We start from the raw sequence: 19,455 nt of genomic DNA, 5'->3' as shown, positions 1-19,455 counted from the left end.
CCTGGGAATGGGGGGGACCTGCCCCTCGTGTGCCCCTGCCAGAGGCACAGGGGACAGCAGGAGCCCTGTGACACTGCCCTGCCCCTCGTGTGCCCCTGCTAGAGGCACAGGGGACAGCAGGAGCCCTGTGACACTGCCCTGCCCCTCGTGTGCCCCTGCCAGAGGCACAGGGGAAAGCAGGAGCCCTGTGACACTGCCCTGCCCCTGAGCAGACAGGGAGATGCTCCTCACACAGCCCCACACACCACGTGCCAGGGCCACCCCCATGGGATCAGGTCCCTCTGTGCCCTGGTTGTCCCCAGTGCCAAGGGCTCCTCTCACCTCTAACCGAGTCCTGTCCACGTCTTTGGGCAGCTGGTTCCTCCCCCTCGTCTTCACCAGGAGCAGCTCGTAGGGGTAAATCTGCACAGGGACAGGGACAGGGACCCTGTGGGGCAGCCACCAGACACTGGGGCACCCTTGGGAACGAGGGCAAGGCCTCCTGCTGTATTTAACAGGCTTTGGGTGGCACAGCTGCCTCCAGGGCTCGGCTGGGACAAGGAGAGGTGCGAGCTGCTCTCAGGGTGACTCTGATTCACCTCTGTGGTGGCTCTGGAACAACCTGCTCACTCTGCAAAAGCAGGAATGACCCAGGCACGGGTGTGAGCAGGAAAACACCGGCACAACCCCCCTGCTCTGCTCCTCACCCAGGGGACAATTGTGCTCAGCAGCACCTGCAGGAGGGGACGGGCTCTGGTGTGAGCCCCGCGGTGCTGGGATGGGGCTGTCAGGTCCAGGCTGGAGCAGCACAAAGGCAGAGGGCTGAGCTTCCCTCTGAAGAGCCCGGGGACACACGGACACATCCCTGGGGCTCGGGCTGGTGGCCTCTCCTTGCAGCAGAAGGCTCTTACCTTGTACTCTGTGGGGAGAGCAGACAGACAGACAGACGTGAGCCACAGCTCTGCTGCCACCGCCCTGCCCCGAGGCTGCCTGGGGGGACCCCATCGCCCTGCAGAGCTGCCTGGGGAGGGGTTGGCAGCCCCTCAGTGTGTCCCCGGGATGCCCCAGTGTCCCCCCTCACCTCGCATGCCCCAGTTGACGGCGTTGGTGCTGTCGTAGTGGAACAGCTCGGCGCTGGGAGGCTGCGGAGGGACGGACAGATGGACAGAGAGAGAGGGGCTGTGAGAGAGAGGAAGGCTCCTCCAGACACCCCAGTGGCACCTCCCACGTCCCCGGGGGGGACACCGAGGTCCCCACCCAGCAGCAGGGAAAGCGAGGCACGGGGAGGTGAAGTGACAAGCCCAGAGCCCCTGATCCCAAACTACCCCCAGGATACAAAGCAAAGCTCTCCTGCTGGAAAGCAACACCAGCATCCCCCTGGAAACTGCCCTGTGGGAGTTTCAGGGCAGACACTGCCTGCACAGGGCACTTTGGACACTAATAAATAATGACTATTAATGATAATAACAATTTCGGATTGGCACAGGGCAGCGGTGACAGCAGGGACGCAGAGGAGGGGGAAACAGGATGGAAAGGGAGCACTGGGGGCTTGGAGGAGCCTGGGAGACTGGGGAAAGCCTGGGAGATAGAGAATGCCTGGGAGAAGAGATTTGGGAATGCTTGGGAGATTGGGGAATGCCTGGGAGATTGAGGAATGCCTGGCACAAGGGGGAAAGCCTGGCACAAGGGGGAATGCCTGGCACAAGGAGGAATGCCTGGCAGCAGCAGGAGGCGCTCACCCTGTGCAGCCCGTTCCTCCTGTAGGCAGGGAGGGAGGCTGACTTCGAGATGAGGGGATCTGCGAAGAAGGCACCAATTCCATCAGGGAAAAAGCAGCAATGACAGCCCAGGACAGCCCCCACCCTCTGCCCCTGTGCTCCCAGCTCTGTCTCCTTCCAGCTCCAGCTCATTTCCAGCCTGTGCTGATATTCCTCTCCCCTTTCCCGTGGCACCCTCCCACCCCACCCTTCAGAGCAGCCCATTCTCCTCTCCCAGCTCCCCCACTCATCCTCTCTGCCCTGCTCCAGCTCTGTCCTAACCCAGCCTTTCAGGGGCTCCTGTTGGCTTCCCTTCTCCCCTCCCAGGCCCCAGCAGCTCCTCCAGCCCAGCTCTGCATCCCAGGAGAAGCTGGGGAGGGCTCAGGGCAGGCACTCACCGCTGTCAGCCAGGTAATGGGTGCGGGGAGCTGCAGGGAGAGCAGAGCTGCTGTCAGGGCCCCATCCACGCACAGCTGCCCATCCCCAGCCCCACAGACCCTCCCTGGGGCTCCCTGGGGCTCCCTGAGCATCCCCAGCCAGCTCCACCAGGGCAGATGTGCCACGAGGAGGGGGAGCATGGAATGGACAGGGCCATCTGTGCTGCCAGGCTCTCAAGTGGCCCCAAGGGCAGGGCTGGGGCCCTGGGGCTCTGTCAGAAGAGCAGGGCGAGCAAGGCAGCCCTGGGGTGCCAACCCAGAGCAGGTGACAGCACCTGGGCATGGCTGTGCTGCCAGAGCCCCAAGGGACCCTCCAGCCATTCCAGGCTGCCCACTGGGCAGTGCCCCATCCCAGCTGGGGCACAGGGGATGGATGGGACCCTCCAGAGAGGAAAAGAGCCCAGCTCCCTGCCCAGCACCCCTCATCAGCCCTTTCCTCATCCCATTCCTCCCTCTCCGCCCTGCAAGCTTCCTGAGGGGCTGGTGGGACAGAGGGACAGAGGGACAGAGGGACAGAGGGACAGCCTTACAGCCATTGAGGGAGCCCTCGTAGCCCGCTGTGTGCAGGGCCTCCCTGCTGCTGGCCGAGCTGCGAGGGGGGTCCAGGGGTCTGCGTAGGAGTTGGAGCGAGCCTTCATCTCCTCCCTCAGGATCAGCCTCCCGATGCCACTCTGGATCTGCCGGGGGGGAAAAGCCACCTGGCACCCTTCCTGTGCCTGCCCAGCCCTCCCTGGCACCCACAGGAGGGCACAGCATCCCCTGGCACCCTTCCTGTGCCTGCCCAGCCCTTCCTGGCACCCACAGGAGGGCACAGCATCCCCTGGCACCCTTCCTGTGCCTGCCCAGCCCTCCCTGGCACCCACAGGAGGGCACAGCATCCCCTGGCGGCACCCTTCCTGTGCCTGCCCAGCCCTCCCTGGCACCCACAGGAGGGCACAGCATCCCCTGGCACCCTTCCTGTGCCTGCCCAGCCCTCCCTGGCACCCACAGAAGGGCACAGCATCCCCTGGCACCCTTCTGTGTGCCCAGCCCTCTGCACCAAAAACTCCCTGGCACCCTTCCTGTGCCTGCCAGCCTCGGCACAAGAAGGGCACAGCATCCCCTGGCATGAGGATGAGCCGCTGGGCTGGGGGTGCCTCGGCAGGGGGATGCTGTCCCCTCCTTCAGAGCCCCTGATGAGGGTGGCCAGGAGGGGACAGATGGCCCAGGGCCATGGGCATGGTGATGGCACCTTCTAGGGTGGCTGAGCCTTCTCCCCAGAGGCAGCTGGGGACAGTTTGGTGCTGGCTGTGCCCAGCAGGGCTGGCACTCACCTTGTGCATGCCCCGGTCGTACCCGTCCTCCTCCCCACCTGAGGAGAACCTCCGGGCCCGGGGAGCTGCAGGGAGACACATCAGGGGTCAGATGGGGACAAAAGGAGGGCAGGCAGGGAGGGGGCAGTCCCCAGCTCCATGGGGACACATCAGGGGTCAGATGGGGACAAAAGGGGGGCAGGCAGGGAGGGGACAGTCCCCAGCTCCATGGGGACACATCAGGGGTCAGATGGGGACAAAAGGAGGGCAGGCAGGGAGGGGGCAGTCCCCAGCTCCATGGGGACAGTGGCTCCCAGACACTCCTTGGGTTTTGGGGTCACCTTTGGGGTATCTCAGCCCAACCCCACTTTTGTGTCCAGATCCAACTCAAAATGGGGTTTTCTCCCAGAAAACGTGGAGCAGGAATGGGTTTGCCTTTCTCCCAGCCCAAAGGGAATTTGTTACCTTTGGGTGAGCCCTGGAAGGACCAGTACTCAGACTCAGAGTGGTAGTAGGGGTCAGGGGAGTAGGCAGGGCTGTACTTGGATGACTGAGCAATGTCCTCGCTGGTTTTGCTCTTGGTGGCTGCAGAGGGGGTGTCTGCAGAAGGAGAGGGCAGAGCCAGGGTGAGGATCTGCAGAGACCCACCCCAAAGCAAGGCAGATCCTCTTCCCTCCCCAGGACTGCCAGGGATTTGTGTCTGGGCATGGAGCAGAGCTGGGAATAATCCGTTTTCCAACTGCTGACACCTCCTCCAGGGCGCTGAGGCAGACAGTGGGGACAGTGACAAGCAGAGGATGTCACTGATGTGGCTGGGAAGGGACCCAAATGGCTGAGAGCCCACGGCACCACAAGTGCTGGCTCCTGCACCGTGCTCATCCAGCGCCAGCAGTGCCACCAGGCCGTGCTGTGCTGTCCCCAGGAGGTGGCAGAGGGGATGGAGGAAGGCTCAGCCCCAGCAGTGCCACCAGGCCGTGCTGTGCTGTCCCCAGGAGGTGGCAGAGGGGATGGAGGAAGGTTCAGCCCCAGCAGGGACGGGGCTCTCTGGGTTCTGCCAGGGACAGGTGGCAGCAGAGGGGCTCTAGCAGGGCTGGCTCCTCATGGCAGGGACACACAGGGTGCTCAGGCTGGGGACAGCACACAGGGGAGCCCAGGGGGGAGCTCTGCTGCACCAGAGGCCAGGAGGGTGACAGGGGAAGGAGCAGCAGGGCCAGGAGGTGGCAGAGCCATGCCACAGCTCGGCAGGCACAGGGCACCCAGCAGTACTTACAGCAGCAGGAGCAGGCAGCAGCGGGCGGCGGGAGGCGGGCGGGAGGGAGGGGAGAGCAGCGAGAGAGAGGAGACACAGTTACTGCCCAGGGAGAGCTGCTGTCCCTCCGTGAGCAGGAGCAGGAGGGGACAGAGCCAGCCAGCCCCTCTGAGAGCCACCAGACACCGGGGGCCACCCAAACACCAAGAGCCACCAAACACCGAGGGCCACCCAAACACCCTCCCCAACCTGCAACACCCCCAGGCCTGTTTCACGCTGGAGCAGCCACCCTCGATGGGCTGCATTTTCTCCAGGGCTGCATTTTCTCCAGGGCTGCATTTTCTCCAGGGCTGCATTTTCAACTGCAAATTGATTTTTTCATCGCTTTTCCGAGGCTGCTCTGACTCCCTTATCCCAGCAAGGCCCTGCTCCCCCTCCCACAGCCATCCCTGGTGTCACTGGAGCCTTTGCTGCATCCCTCACAACTTTGCTGCTCCGAAGTCACAGCTGTCCCCTGCTGATCCCTCCCTGCTGCCCAGAGCAGGGGCAGGAGCATCCCACCAGAGCCCAGCCCCATCTCCCACCCAGCCCTGGGCACAGCTGTCCCCTCCCGGGGTGACACGGGGACAGGGACAGACAGACGGACCGTACCGTGCCGCTTGTAGATGGGTGGCTTCCTGTAGATGTTGCTCTCGCCAGCAGCTGGGGGGAGAAGAGAGAGAGAAAGGGAAGAAAGAAAGGAGGAGAGGGAGGTGAGTGCGGGCGTGCTGGGAGCGCACAGGACACGGGTCCTGCGGGTGCCACGTTCCCATCACAGAGACACCTCCGGGCCCTCCACTGTACCGGGAGTGCCCGGGAGGGATCCGGGAATGCCCCGGGAATGCCCCGGGAGGGCTCCGGGAATGCACCGGGAATGCACCGGGAATGCCCCGGGAATGCCCCGGGAGGGCTCCGGGAATGCACCGGGAATGCCCCGGGAATGCACCGGGAATGCCCCGGGAGGGCTCCGGGAGGGCCCCGGGAATGCCCCGGGCCGGCAGCCCGGGCAGGGAGCGCGGTCCCGGCTGCGCAGGAGTGCCAGGACATGCAGTGAGCACCCAGCGACAGCATGCACCGGGGGCAGGGGCACAGCCCGGCAGCCAGGCACCGTTCTGGGGGTGCCAGCAGCGGCAAGAGCCGCCTGCGAGCTACCTGGGCGAGCCAGCATCAGCCAAAGCCTCTTTCCGCAGCACAGAGAGAGAAAAGAGCGAGTCGGGAGGGAAAGCGAGCTGGAGCAGGGAGGGGGCCATCCATAAACACCGAGCGGCAGGGCAGGGATGGGGTGGGCAGGGATGGGATGGGCAGGGAAGGAATGGGACGGGATGGGCAGGCCAGGGGTGAGATGGGCAGGGATGGGATGGGCAGGGCAGGGAAGGGATGGGATGGGCAGGGCAGGGGTGGGAGCGGAGCTGGAGGAGCCTCCGGGTGTCCCCAGGGCATCGGCGATGCCTCGGCGAGGGTGCCAGGCTCTCGGGGCACGGGGAGATGCCCCAGCTGGGTGGCCGGTGCGGGGCTCTGACCCCAGCGAGGGGCGGTGATGGGCAGCTCTGCCTGCTTCCCAACCCCCTGCCCCTTCCTGCCCCGTCCCCGTGGGCTCTGCGTGGCGGGGGCGGGGGTGGCCCTTACCTGGTGGCCCCCTGCAATCCCTGCAGAAGGGGAGCAGGCATCTGGCAAGCCCAGCGGACACTGGGGGGAGGGAGCGGCGGGCCCTAGGGGGAGTATAAAATAGTCACCTGTAGCGGAGGGGCTGCCTCTGGCAGACACGCTCCGGCTGTGGCCCTGGGGGAGGCAGGGATGGGGACAGGCTCTCACCAGGACACTCGTCTCGGTGTGGGGAACAGTGGAGGGAGGGCAGGGAGGAGGAAGAAGAGGGATGCTGCAAGGATCGAGCAGACTCCGGGCGGCTCTGGGACCTCCGGGTGGTGATGGGGAGGAGAAGGAGGAGGGTTCAAGGCGTAGGTCCTGTTTATGGATGGCCTCTCCCAGGGGTAGGTCCTGGCTCTAGGCAGGCGGCGGAGCTGGGCATGCGACACAGCGGGCACGGCACATGCGGGCATGCCACGGACACGGCTCCCCGGGCAGCGGGGCGCTGCCGAGCCTACCTGGGATGTGGAAATGCTTGGGCGCTTGGTATGAGGTTGGAGTGGAGGACCTCACATCTAACTGGCTATAGTAGGGGGAGCTGCGCCCGCTCTCGGTGCCTGCGCGGGGCCCAGCAGAAGCAGCCGTGAGTGACCGAGAGAGAGAACAAGAGGCAGAAGAAAATGGGTGTTAAATGCAGCGGTGTTAGAGCAGCGGCGGTGACCCGGGTGAGTTTGGGGTGACCGGGATGGGCTGGCGCTCCGGCAGTGGCGCTGATGGAGCGCGGGGCAGTTCCCGCATCCCCGGGATGCGGAGCACAGCCCGGTGCGGGGCTGGGAAAAGCCGAGCGTGCTGCAGAGGCAGTGAGGAGCCGCTGGCGGTGCAGAGGGGCTCTCGGTGAGCTCAGAGTGTTCCGGTCCTTCCTCCGCAGCCCCAGAGGACGGGAGACACAGCCCAGGCACGCTCTGCTCCCCGCCGGGGTGTGTGTGTGCATGTGCGTGTGCAAGGAGCTCGGCGGGCACAAGCATCTCCTGCACGCCCCTCCCAGAGCCACCAGGGCAGCTGAGGGGTCTTCACCAGAGCTGGACCCCATCCTGCCTGAGCCCCAAATTCCCCTTGGCCTCTCCTTGCTGCTCACAGGGGCACAAGCATCTCCTGCACATCCCTCCCAGAGCCGCCAGGGCAGGTGAGGGGTCTTCACCAGAGCTGGAGTCACCGGCCTCCCACCTCGTCCTGTCTGAGCCCCAAATTCCCCTTGGCCTCTCCTTGGTGCTCACAGGAGTTTGAGAACTAGGGGATGGGCAGAGCTGGGCACTGCTCCCACCATGGGCCAGCCCAGGCCTCCTGCTGCTGGCCAGATGAGGAAGCACAGAAGTCCCAGCGATGTTTTTGTGATCCTCTCTCCCCCTGGCGGCTGGGGGTGCAGCCCAAATCCTCACCTGAGCGGTAGAAGTGGTGGGGGGACCTGGGCATGGTGGGGGACATGCCCTGGCGGCTGTAGGTGGGCGAGTCGATGTAGCCGGGGCTGGAGGCTCGCCTCTGCCGCGGGTCAAAGCTCTCGTAGATGTCCTGGCGTGGGCAAGGTGTGGAGAGCGGGGTTAGAGCAGCAGGGGTGTCCCATGGCGAGTCCCAGCCTGGGGGTGCTGTGTGTGTGACACTGGCAGTGGCTCTGAGTGTCCCCTGAGGCTGGAGGGGTCCCCAGCCTGCCCTGCCAAGGCACAGGCAGCACAGCCCGGGCTTTGGGAGCAGGTGACAGAGCTTTTGTGCCTGGAGATTGTCCCCTTCTTCCCTGGAACTTGTCCCCAGTTACTGGGGCTCCCTCCACGGGGCAGAAGCTGCACCCTGAGGCCATTCTGCCAGAAAGGGCTTTGACCCCGCTCTCCTTGGGGCCTGCAGGACACACAGCCCCCCTCCCCTGTCACCCCACACCCTGGGACAGCCACCAGCCCAGGGGGACGAGCAGCAGAGGCTCTGGGCAGGGGGACATCCTGGGGCAGCAGCAGGTGGCAGACCCAGTGCCCACAGGGACATTACCTGTGAGTATGGGGAGAGGGTCCCCAGGGACTGCAGGCAGCAGGAGGCAAAGTGAGGAGGAAAACAGAGAGAGAGAGAGAGAGACAGCACATGGTTATGAGGAGCAGGGACAGACTGGGGTGCCCCAGCAGCTGGGTTACACTGGGGGTGCAGCCAGAGCTGAACTGGGCAGGGAGCCCTGGCCAGGAGAGGAACTGGCAGGAGCAATCAGCAGCTCTCAGACAGCTCTGTGCAGAGGGGGAGGCACACAGGGCCATGGCCACGCTGCCTGCACCGTCCTGGTGGGCTGCAGGACACCAGGCTTGTGGCAGAACCTCAGGGGTGGGGATGGGAAAGGTGCTGCTGCCAAATCCTCTTGCAGCCCCCTTCAGGTGCCCCCTGTGTGAGCTCCTCTCCTTCCCTGGGCTCCCCCAGCAGGGCAGGCAGGACCTGCTGTGCCTGAGCCCCCCCTGCTCCCAGCCCTGCAGGAATGCACTGCCCAGCCCTTCCCGGGCTGCAGGGACAGCACGCACAGGGCAGCCCTGCCCCAGCGGTGCCCCAGCGGTGCCCCAGAGGTGCCCCAGCGGTGCCCCAGCGGTGCCCCAGCGGTGCCCCAGCGGTGCTGTTCTGGCTGCCTGCAGGATTGCCTGCCAGGGGCCATGCTCAGGGCAGTGAGGCTGCATTCCCTGCCCATCACTCCTCTCACACAGCCCTGAGCTCACTGGGATCTCTCTGACTCTACAGCAGCATCACTTCACCTCCATCACAGACCCTCCCCACGCCTCTGGGCCAGGCCCTGCCCCACTCCTGCCTCCCTGCACGGCTCCCCCTGGCATGGCCAAGCCGCCCAGAGCTGTGCCCAGCCTGGGGCCTGTTCCTGCCCCCCAGCAGGGCTCCTGCACCTCAGTAGCTCCCCATAGCTCTATCAGTACCTCCCCATAGCTATATCTCTCCAGCGTCTCGTCCGACGTGTATCTGTGATAGGGCTCGTAGGAAATGAGGTCAGGACGCTGCACCTCATAGATGGCTTTAATCTTGGGAAGAGCTGCCAGGTCTTTGTAATTAAGGATCTCATTATCCACTTTAGCCTGGGGAGAGGGAGAGACAGACACAGAGATGGAAAGGAAGAGGAGGAGAGAAGGGAGGGAGGCTGGAGCGCAGTGTGGAGCCAGCACAGGGCAGACAGAGCCCATTGTCACCCCAGCAGCAGGGACAGGTGAGAGGAGAGGCCTGAGAGGCAGCAGGGGAGGGCACAGGAGCTGGGAGGGCAGGACTGTGCTCCTCCTGTGCCCCTGAGTGCTCTTGAGCTGTGCCATGGCACTGGTGGCACAATGTGCTGCAGGGACAGGGGGACTTGGCCATGCTGTCCCCGAATTCTGGGCTTGTCCCACTGAAGAGCAGCTCTGGCAGCTGCTGCTGCCACCCCTGGGGAGAGGCAGGCTGGACTTACACAGATGACTCGGTTTGGGGAGCCAATGCTGGAGCCAGGGGGCGAGATGGAGGTTTCTGACGTCCTTCTGTGCTGTGGAGGCACAAACGGGGAGGGCGGGTGAGGGCAGGGCAAGGAGGGACCCCTGAGCAGGCAGATTGCTGGCTTGGGGCTGAATTTCACTGTCACAGCCCCAGCCCCAGCCAGCCACCATCCTCTGGGCAGCCTCAGGCAGCCACCCCAGGTGTGGGCACTGCCAGAACAGCCCAGCTCCAGCAGGGACTCGGGACAGTGGCGCCTGGGATGTGCCACCCCTCACCCTGGGACGTGCCACCCTCACCCCGGTGCCTACCTTCAGCTTCTTCTCTGCTCTGGCTGCCTGCTTGCAGATGGGGTGCCACACCTCAGAGCCTGCAGGGCAGCAAAGGGACAGTGCTGTCACCCCTGCCAGGGCCCAGCCAGGTGCCCCTGCCACGTCCCTGCCACCTCCAGCAGTGCCATGGGACTGAGTGTCTGTGATAAGGAATGGAGCAGGGCAGGGCCAAACCTCAGCTGGGACAGCAAACTCGGCTGGATTTGGGGTGGCCCAACCAGTTGCTGCTGGTTAAACTGGGGTGGCACCGAGCTGGGGACACCACAACACCCCCATCCTTTGGGCTGCAGTGAGCAGAGATTGGGCTGTGCCCAGGTGTGCAGGGAGAGCTCCCAGCTCAGGGGCAGGGCTCACGGAGAGCAGGGATTTGTGCACACAGCAGCTGGAGAGCAGTGGGAGGGGATCCCTGGCGCTGCTGCACACACAGACTCTTGCCAGGAGGCCAGGGCCTGGCCAGGATGTGCCAGGAGAACCCAAACCTGGCAAATGGCAGGAGAACCCAAACCCCCCAGCCCTGCTGTCACACTTTACCTGTCAGGTACATCTCCTCTCCCTCTGTGAACATCTGGTGGCAGCGCACACATCTGGCACAGGTGGGGTGGTAGTGCTTCCCTCCTGCCTGTGAGGAGAACAGAGAGGAGCCCTGAGCCAGGCAGGACACGCTGACCTGGCCTTGTCCCTGTCCCTGAGTGACCCTGCCAGCCCTCACAGTGACCAGGTGAGCAAACTGGGGTGGCCCTGGAGGCCTCCACATCCCACGGAGAAACCAGAGAGGGCTTCATCCCCACTGGAAACTTGCAGGACCTTCTGCTCTCCTTCACACCAGGACCTTCTGCTCTCCTCAAAACCTCCCACACCAAGCAGAGCCAGGGGTCCCAGAGCAGCAGGGCACTCACTCACCTCCAGGACCTGGCACTCACCTCCAGGACCTGGCACTCACCTCCAGGACCCAGCACTCACTCACCTCCAGGACCTGGCATTCACCTCCAGGACCTGGCACTCACTCACCTCCAGGACCCAGCACTCACTCACCTCCAGGACCTGGCACTCACTCACCTCCAGGGCCCAGCACTCACTCACCTCCAGGACCTGGCACTCACTCACCTCCAGGACCCAGCACTCACTCACCTCCAGGACCCAGCACTCACTCACCTCCAGGACCTGGCACTCACTCACCTCCAGGACCCAGCACTCACTCACCTCCAGGACCTGGCACTCACAGGACCTGGCTCCAGGACCCGCACTCACTCACCTCCAGGACCTGCACTCAGACCTGGCACTCACTCACCTCCAGGACCCAGCACGCACTCACCTCCAGGACCTGGCACTCACCTCCAGGACCCGGCACTCACTCACCTCCAGGACCCAGCACTCACTCACCTCCAGGACCTACCACTCACCTCCAGACCCGACTACTCCAGATATCACCTCCCTCCAGCCCAGCACTCACTCACCTCCAGGACCCGGCACTCACTCACCTCCAGGACCCAGCACTCACTCACCTCCAGGACCTGGCACTCACTCACCTCCAGGACCCAGCACTCACTCACCTCCAGGACCCGGCACTCACTCACCTCCAGGACCCAGCACTCACTCACCTCCAGGACCTGGCACTCACTCACCTCCAGGACCCGGCACTCACTCACCTCCAGGACCCGGCACTCACTCACCTCCAGGACCCACCACTCACTCACCTCCAGGACCTGGCACTCACTCACCTCCAGGACCTGGCACTCACTCACCTCCAGGACCCAGCACTCACTCACCTCCAGGACCTGGCACTCACTCACCTCCAGGACCTGGCACTCACTCACTCCAGGACCCAGCACTCACTCACCTCCAGGACCTGGCACTCACTCACCTCCAGGACCTGGCACTCACCTCACCTCCAGGACCCAGCACTCCTCACCTCCAGGACCTGGCATTCACCTCCAGGACCCGGCACTCACTCACCTCCAGGACGCGGCCGCTGATGTAGCGGTCACAGGTCTCGCACTTGATGCCGAACTGGGCGTGGTAGTCGGACTCGCAGTAGGGGATGCCATCCCTGGGGAGAGGCACAGAGGGGTGGGTGCCAGGTGAGTGCCAGGTGAGTGCCAGGCCAGCCCCAGCCCCGAGGTGGCACTCACTTGCTGATGTACTCGCCGGTGAGGATGACCCCGCACGTTTGGCACTTGAAGCAGCTGACGTGCCACTGCTTCTCCAGGGCCAGCAGAGACTGGCCCTGCTTGATCTCCTCCTTGCAGCCAGCGCAGTCTGGGGGGACAGGAGGGGACGTGGGCACAGCAGGGACACCCCCAGCTGCTGTGTGACAGCCCTGGCAGTGCCCTCACCCCCAGGGGAAAGCCCTGCCCCGGAGGATGAGCCAGGGATGATGCTGTGTCACCATCATATTTGCTGAAAAATCCCTGTGCCCAGGATTTTCTCCTGGGAAGCTGAGAAGCCTCAGAGAAAAAAAAATGAAAGCAATAATTATCTGATTTGCTTCTCCTGTGTTTTGCTGGTCCAGCTGTGTCAGGATTCTGGAAGGAGTCACGAGTTTTCATTAGTATCTCTCAGCCTTCTGTCTGTGTATTCTTTAGTATAGTTTAGTATAGTATTCTTTTATATAATATAGATCATAAAATAGTAAATTAGCCTTCTAAGAACATGGAGTCAGATTCATTCCTTCCTCCTCAGTCAGGGGAACCCTGAAAATACCACAATGCTGTTACAAACACCCTGCCCCTGAGGCAGCCTCGTGGGGATCATTTCACCGTGGCAATCTGTCACCTCTGCTTGTCCCCAGCACAGGAAAGCAGGGACCTCAGAGGTACCTCTGGCACCCAGCCCCAGCCCTGGGCTTCCCTCGGGGTGCCCAGTCTGAGCCAGGCCAGCTGGATATCAGGAACAAACTGTTATCTGAAGCAGTGCCTGGGCCCTGGAATGGTCAGCCCAGGAGGGGCTGGGTCACCGTCCCTGCCTGGGTTTCAAAGCCTGGGCCTGGCACCCAGTGCCAGCTGAGGAGGAGCTGCTGGGTCACAGCTTGGACTCGATGACCTCAGGGTGTTTTCCAGCCTGGTTCATTCTGTGCTGGGCTGTGGGAGGGCCCCATGGGCTGGCAGGTGCCCAAGGGTGAAGTGTCCGGCAGAGGAAGGGCTGTGCTGTCCGGCCTCGTCCGGCCCCGCTCCGGCCTCCCTTCCCTTCCTCCCCTGGCTCCCAGCAGGAAGCACACGGGCCTGGAGCCCTGACCTTGATTCCTCCTTGTCCTCCCCTCCCCTGGGCTCCAGGGCTGCCTGAGGGGGTTTTCTTTAACCCCGTCCCTGCCAGGGGGGAAGCAGGAGCAGCCAGCCCAGCCCAGCCCAGCCCGGGCTGCTGTGTCCCAAATCCCTGCCTGGAAGATTTCTGAGCCCTGCACAAAGGCAGGATCTGCTCCCTCCTTCGGGTCCTGCAGGGCTGGGGCTGCAGGGAGAGGCTCAGCACGCTGCTCCTGGGGATGCCTTCGCTGTGGAATGCAGCACAGCTCCCTGCCACCCTGCTGGTGGCACTGCCAGGGCCACCGGGGCCACCAGGGAGGGACAGGCTCTGTGTGCCTGCAGCTGCCCTAAATAGGGCGTGGTGTCCTCAGGTAACCCCAAGGCGTGGTGTCCTCAGATAACCCCACTGCAGCGCCGGGGAGGGGATGGGGAGGGAGAGGAAGGCGGGAGGGAGGCAGGGCCCGGCCTGAAGATGAGGGAATTCCTGTCCTTTGGCTCAGTCCAACCGTGCCACGTCCCCTCCACCGAGGCTGGGGAGGGAGGCAGCTTGGGGGGCTCACAGGGGGTCCATCAGCACCAGCCCTGCCACCATCATGGTGACTGGGTGACGAGGAGCGCGGGTGACACCCAGCCCTGGCTGCAGGACTCTGTGTCAGGCACTGAGCTCCAGGGCAGGAAGGGAAGGTCCTCCCAACCTGGGGTCAAAAGCAAGGCCAAACCCACCCTGAAGAGCTTGTCCATCGCTCCAGCTGATTTTTAGGGCATCTCTGGGCTTCACCAGGGCAAGGAGATGAGCAGAAAAAACCTTTCAGTGCTTGCAGACCCAGCAAGGAGCACCGGTGCTGTCACAGCCCCAGGTGCATTCCCAGGGCAGCCACTCGGACACAACTGACTTGGAGCAGCTTGGACACAGCTCCAGAACCTCCCCATGAGCTCAGACAGCTCCTGCCAGGGCGGTGGCACCTGCCCAGGTCACCAGCAGGCCAGGGGTGTTCCCTGGGTGGAGCTGCAGGACTGCCCCGTCCCTCCTCCCACCCCTCGGTGGCACCGTGGCTCTGCAGGGCTGCAGGGTGACCCCAAACCTGCCCTGTCACCCCTGCAGGGACACGTGGCCCCTCTCGGTGCACCCAGCACAGCACAACTTACGGCTGGGCCCGTGGATCTTGATGGGCTTGGTGCTGAGCAGGGCGTGGGAGCAGTTCTGGCAGACGCAGTCCTTCCCGCTGAATGTCACTTTGTCCCCGATGGGGAACGGCTTCCTGCGGCCAGGGACACGTGGGGAGGGGTCAGCAGCGACCCCCGGGGGCTGCTCCTTCCCCTCAGAGGGGCCAGCAGCTGCCACTGACCTGCAGGTGCTGCAGACAAAGCACTTGGGGTGGTAGGTCCTGCCCAGGGCAGAGATGACCTCGCCGGTGATGAAGTCCCCACAGCTGTCACAGCGAGTCCCGTAGAGCTGCTGGTAGTCCTGGGTGCAGATGTACTCCTGGTTCTTGAAGAAGAAACCCGACTGGGCCAGGTCACAGCCGCACACTGCAGGGAGGACACGCAGCCATCAGGGCAGGTCCTTCTCCAGCCTCCAGGCCCGGGCTCCCCCTTCTTCTGCCCCAGGTATCTCACAGGGTTTCCCTCCAAGGTTTCCCTCCTGCAGGTATCTCACAGGGTCTCCTATCTCCAAGGGCTTCCCTTGCCTCCTGCAGGTATCTCACAGGGTTTCCTATCTCCAAGGGTTTCCCTTGCCTCCTGCAGGTATCTCACAGGGTTTGCTTCTCCAGGCTCCTCCTGCAGGTATCTCACAGGTGTTTCCCTTGCCTCCTGCAGGTATCTCACAGGGTTTCATCTAGTGCTCCTGCAGGTTTCACGGTTTCTTCTCCAAGGGTTTCCTGCAGGTTCTCACAGGTTTCTATCTCCAGGGTTTCCCTTGCCTCCTGCAGGTATCTCACAGGGTTTCCTATCTCCAAGGGTTTCCCTTGCCTCCTGCAGGTATCTCACAGGGTTTCCTATCTCCAAGGGCTTCCCTTGCCTCCTGCAGGTATCTCACAGGGTTTCCTCTCTCCAAGGGTTTCCCCAGGCTCCTGCAGGTATCTCACAGGGTTTCCCCCGGCCTTCTGCAGGCATCTATCTCGCAGGGCTTCCCTTGCTTCCTGCAGGCATCTCCCAAGGTTTCCTATATCCCAAGGTTTCCCTCTCCTCCTGCAGGCATCTCCCAGGCTTTCCCTTGCCTCCTGCAGGCATCTCCCAGGGTTTCCCTTGCCTCCTGCAGGTATCTCCCATGGTTTCCTATCTCCAAGGGTTTCCCTCTCCTCCTGCAGGTATCTCCAAGGGTTTCCCTCTCCTCCTGCAGGTATCTCCCAAGGTTTCCTATCTCCCAGGGTTTCTCCAACCTCCTGCAGGTATTTCCCAGGGCTTCCCTTGCCTCCTGCAGGCATCTATCTCCCAGGCTTTCCCTCTCCTCCTGCAGGCATCAATCTTTGAGGATTTCTCCACCTCCCTGCAGGTTATCTCTGAGGTTTCCCCAGGCTCCTGCAGGCATCTCCCAGGGTTTCCCTGGCCAGCCGAGCTCCGGGCTCTCCCAGCAGATGTCAGTGTCGGGCTGCGGGCCGGGGCCGCTCCCGCAGGGATCCCGCAGCCGGCAGCAGCCCCCGCACTGCAGCACGCACGGACACGGGCACAGCCCGGGCATCCATCCCCGGCCGGACCTGCTGCCCTGCCCGCGCCTCGGCCCCTCCGCGGGGTGAGGAGGGTGAGCGGTGTTGTCCCTGCCAGCCCCGTGCTGAGCCACCTGCAGTGCCACGGAGCCCTGCCCTGATGGGAGCAGCTCCTGGGAACGCTCGGAGCTCTCCCCGCTCGTTTTTCCACGTGTCCAGCCCTGCTGCGGGAAGTGTGGGTGGTGCACAGCCCATCACAGGAATCCGAGCAGACGCGGCCAGCCCTGGCCTCAGCATCATCTCCCTCCCACGGCCTCTCCAGCCAGAGGGGCCTGCAGAGCAGCAGAGCCTGGCACTGGGGTGGCACAGGGTGGGCACCATGCCCAGCCCGTCCTGCAAGGTGACACGGTGGGCAGGGGACCCCAGAGTGGCTGGGCACCCGCTGGCACAGCCCACCTTGGTCTGGGCTTGTCCCTCTGTGCTGTCCCTGGGTGGCAGGGGACAGCTGGAGCTGCAGGGCACAGGGAGCAGCCCCTGCCCTGGGCAGCACCCCCTGGCCCAGCTGCTGCCTGGAGCTGGGTGTCGCAGACAGCTTTTATGAAAAATCCTTTCTTTAAGATTTTTCCTCCTGAGAAGCTGAGAGGCCTCAGGAACAAAATGTAAACATTGATTATTTGCTGCTGTGGAATGCAACAGGTGGATCTGTGATTAGCTCATATTGGATGTTTCTAATTAATGGCCAATCACAGCCCAGCTGGCTCGGACAGAGAGTCCGAGACAGAACCTTTGTTATCATTCTTTGCTATTCTATCCTTAGCCAGCCTTCTGATGAAATCCTCTCTTCTATTCTTTTAGTATAGTTTTAATGTAATATATATCATAAAATAATCAATCAGCCTTCTGAACCATGGAGCCAGATCCTTGTCTCTCCCCTCAACCTGGGACCCCTGTGAACACAATCACAGCTGGGGTACCCAGCAGGGAATTTGGGTCCCCCAAACACCCTGTCAGCAATGAGGGACAGGCCAGCAGCTCGGGGACAGCATCAGGAAGCAAATGCAAGGTAAACTGAGGCTGCTCTGTGCCCTGCTTGCTGTGGAACAGCTCATCCCTCACTCACTCCTGTGCCAGCTCAGCGGGGCTGGAGCCAGCCAGAGGTGGCAGGAGGTGAGAGCTGCGAGGGAAGGTGAGACAGGAGGATTTCCTCTCATTATTTATTCCCTTTCACTTGGAAATCGGGCAGTGAGCTCTGCCAGGCTCTCCCTGCTGGCTCCTGCTCCCTTTGGAGCTGTCTGAGCTCTTTGTCTGGATGCTCAGCTCCTGCTGGATCGCCCAGGCTGGGCTGGGGAAGGGCAGTGAGCTCAGCACGGGGCCCTGCAGCTGCAAGCCAGCCCTGAGGGCATCCTGGGACAGATCCCCCCTCCCAAAACCTGGGGCTGCCCCCCACACGGGGGACAGGGCTGCAGCAGGGTGGGGACAGTGTCACCTGCAGCCAGCCCCTGTGTTCTGGCAAGAGGGTGGCCGGGGGATGGGGATCATGCTCGGCACAGAGAGCTTGGAAGAGGCCATTAAAGAGCCCTGGAATGGGGCATTTTACAGCCTGCAGGAGCTGGTTGAGAGCAGCTGCTCCCATAAAGGAGCTGAGCAGCAGCAGCAGCGCTGCACCATGAGCTTTACAGCCCTGCAGCTCTGCCCTGCTGCTCAGGAGCATCCAAAGAACCTCTCTGCTGCACTCCTGCCAGCCCTGGGGGCACCAGGTCCAGCTGCATGCCATGGGCAGGCGGCAGGGATGTCACAGGGATGTCACAGGGCTGTGCCACCCAACCCCAGCTCTGCCAGAGCTGCTCTGGGCATCTCCCCACCTCTCAGCCAGGCTGGCAGTGCCTCCTCCCCCTGCTCTGGGAGCAGCTGAAGGACACAGTGACGCCCCCAGACACAGCTGGACACCTTTGGGACCTGCAGGCTGCTCCAGGGAGGTGGCACTGCACACCCAGAGGTGCCACTGGCATCACTCAGGGAAGGCAGACGTGCCACACCACATCCCCCTGCAGCTGCCATCCCAGTGGGCCAGGCAGGTCTGTCCCAGGGCTGTGGGAGTCCTGGGCAGGAGCTTTTTGGGGAGCCTGGTCCTACCTTGGCAGGTGAAGCAGCGGATGTGGAAGTGGTTGCTCTGCACACGCACGACCTCGCCCTTGCAGGTGTCCCCACAGCGGTAGCACTGGATGGCAGAGGAGCTGCTCCCGGGGCTGTAGGGGCTCTGCTGGTAGGGAACTGCTGGCAGCAGCGGGGGAGAGCAGGAGGAGAGAGGAGAAGGCTCTGTTAGGATGTGGGACATGGCCGGGTGTCACTGCACTGAGCTCAGCCCGGCCGTGACAGGGCCAGCACTGAGGGACAGCACCCAGTGATGCCACATTCACATTTTATGAAAAATCCCTTCGCCAGGATTCTCTCCTGGGAAACTGGGAAACCTCGGAGAAAAATGAAAACAATAATTTTTTCTGAAAAATCCCTTTGCCAGGATTTTCTCCTGGGAAACTGGGAAACCTCGGAGAAAAATGAAAACAATAATTATCTGATGTGCTTCTCCTGTGTTTTGCTGCTCTGGAATGTGTTTGGAGATTGTTTACCCACAGGTGGTTGTTTCATTGGTTTCATGTGAATTGTTTTAAATTAATGACCAATCACTGTCAAGCTCTGGAAGGAGTAATGAGTTTTCATTATTATCTTTTAGCCTTCTGTCTGTATCCTTTGTGTATTCTTTAGAATAGTTTAGTATAGTATTCTTTAATAGAATATAGATAATAAAATAATAAATTAGCCTTCTATGAACATGGAGTCAGAATAATCATTTCCTTCCTATTTCTGGGAACCCCAGAAATACCAGACAGTGACTGTGAGATGGGAGCCCAGCCCTCTCTGGATTTGGGATTTCCCTGCCCACAAAAGAGGCTCCCAGGCCTGCAGTGCCAAACTCTGTCCCTGCAAGGACAGCCAGGTGACAGCACCACCCCAGAGCTGCCCAGGTGCTCTCCTGCCCCCAGAGCAGGTGCAGAGGACGCTGCAGGGACAGCCCTGGAGCTGCTGATCCTGAGCAAGCTCCGAGCTGGCAGCAGCTCAGGGAGGAACTGCTGGGCTTTTGGAGCTTCTTGTTTGCTTAGGATGTGGAGGAAGGAGACATTTGTCAAGGAGCTTTCAAACACCACAGCAATGGAGTGCCTGGCCCTGGTGGGGCTGTCACCTCCTCAGCAAGGAGAGCAGCCCAGCCCCAGGGCTCCTTCAGGGCAGGGAGGTTCTGGGGGCTGCAGGCAGGGCAGGGCAGGAGCTGAATTCCTCCTGCTGCAGGCACTGCTGTGTCACGCTGGTTTTTTAAGATTTTCTAAGCCTTCTGATGTTCACATTCTTGTAGTGAACTTTCTCACACACTT

The 19,455-nt window shown here is 62.4% G+C and overlaps 1 protein-coding gene across 1 annotated transcript in view; it reads right to left on the bottom strand.

Annotated features, from left to right (window-relative positions):
- Positions 1-19,455, bottom strand: part of ABLIM3 (actin binding LIM protein family member 3) — a 46,096-nt gene that overhangs the window by 362 nt on the left and 26,279 nt on the right. The window contains 22 exon segments of the mRNA XM_030957215.1: positions 322-402; positions 891-898; positions 1,061-1,121; positions 1,719-1,777; positions 2,135-2,164; positions 2,704-2,775; positions 2,778-2,850; positions 3,487-3,551; positions 3,931-4,050; positions 5,366-5,416; positions 6,856-6,954; positions 7,774-7,903; positions 8,369-8,398; positions 9,280-9,435; positions 9,798-9,869; positions 10,129-10,187; positions 10,681-10,768; positions 12,103-12,196; positions 12,279-12,405; positions 14,532-14,644; positions 14,732-14,915; positions 18,164-18,301. Of these exon segments, the coding sequence (XP_030813075.1) occupies positions 322-402; positions 891-898; positions 1,061-1,121; positions 1,719-1,777; positions 2,135-2,164; positions 2,704-2,775; positions 2,778-2,850; positions 3,487-3,551; positions 3,931-4,050; positions 5,366-5,416; positions 6,856-6,954; positions 7,774-7,903; positions 8,369-8,398; positions 9,280-9,435; positions 9,798-9,869; positions 10,129-10,187; positions 10,681-10,768; positions 12,103-12,196; positions 12,279-12,405; positions 14,532-14,644; positions 14,732-14,915; positions 18,164-18,301 (1,910 nt within the window).

This window comes from Camarhynchus parvulus, chromosome 13 (assembly GCF_901933205.1).
Source record: "Camarhynchus parvulus chromosome 13, STF_HiC, whole genome shotgun sequence".
In the NCBI taxonomy this organism is placed as follows: domain Eukaryota; kingdom Metazoa; phylum Chordata; class Aves; order Passeriformes; family Thraupidae; genus Camarhynchus; species Camarhynchus parvulus.
Note: the sequence above shows the minus strand (reverse complement) of the source record. Positions and strands in the feature narration are given on the sequence as shown.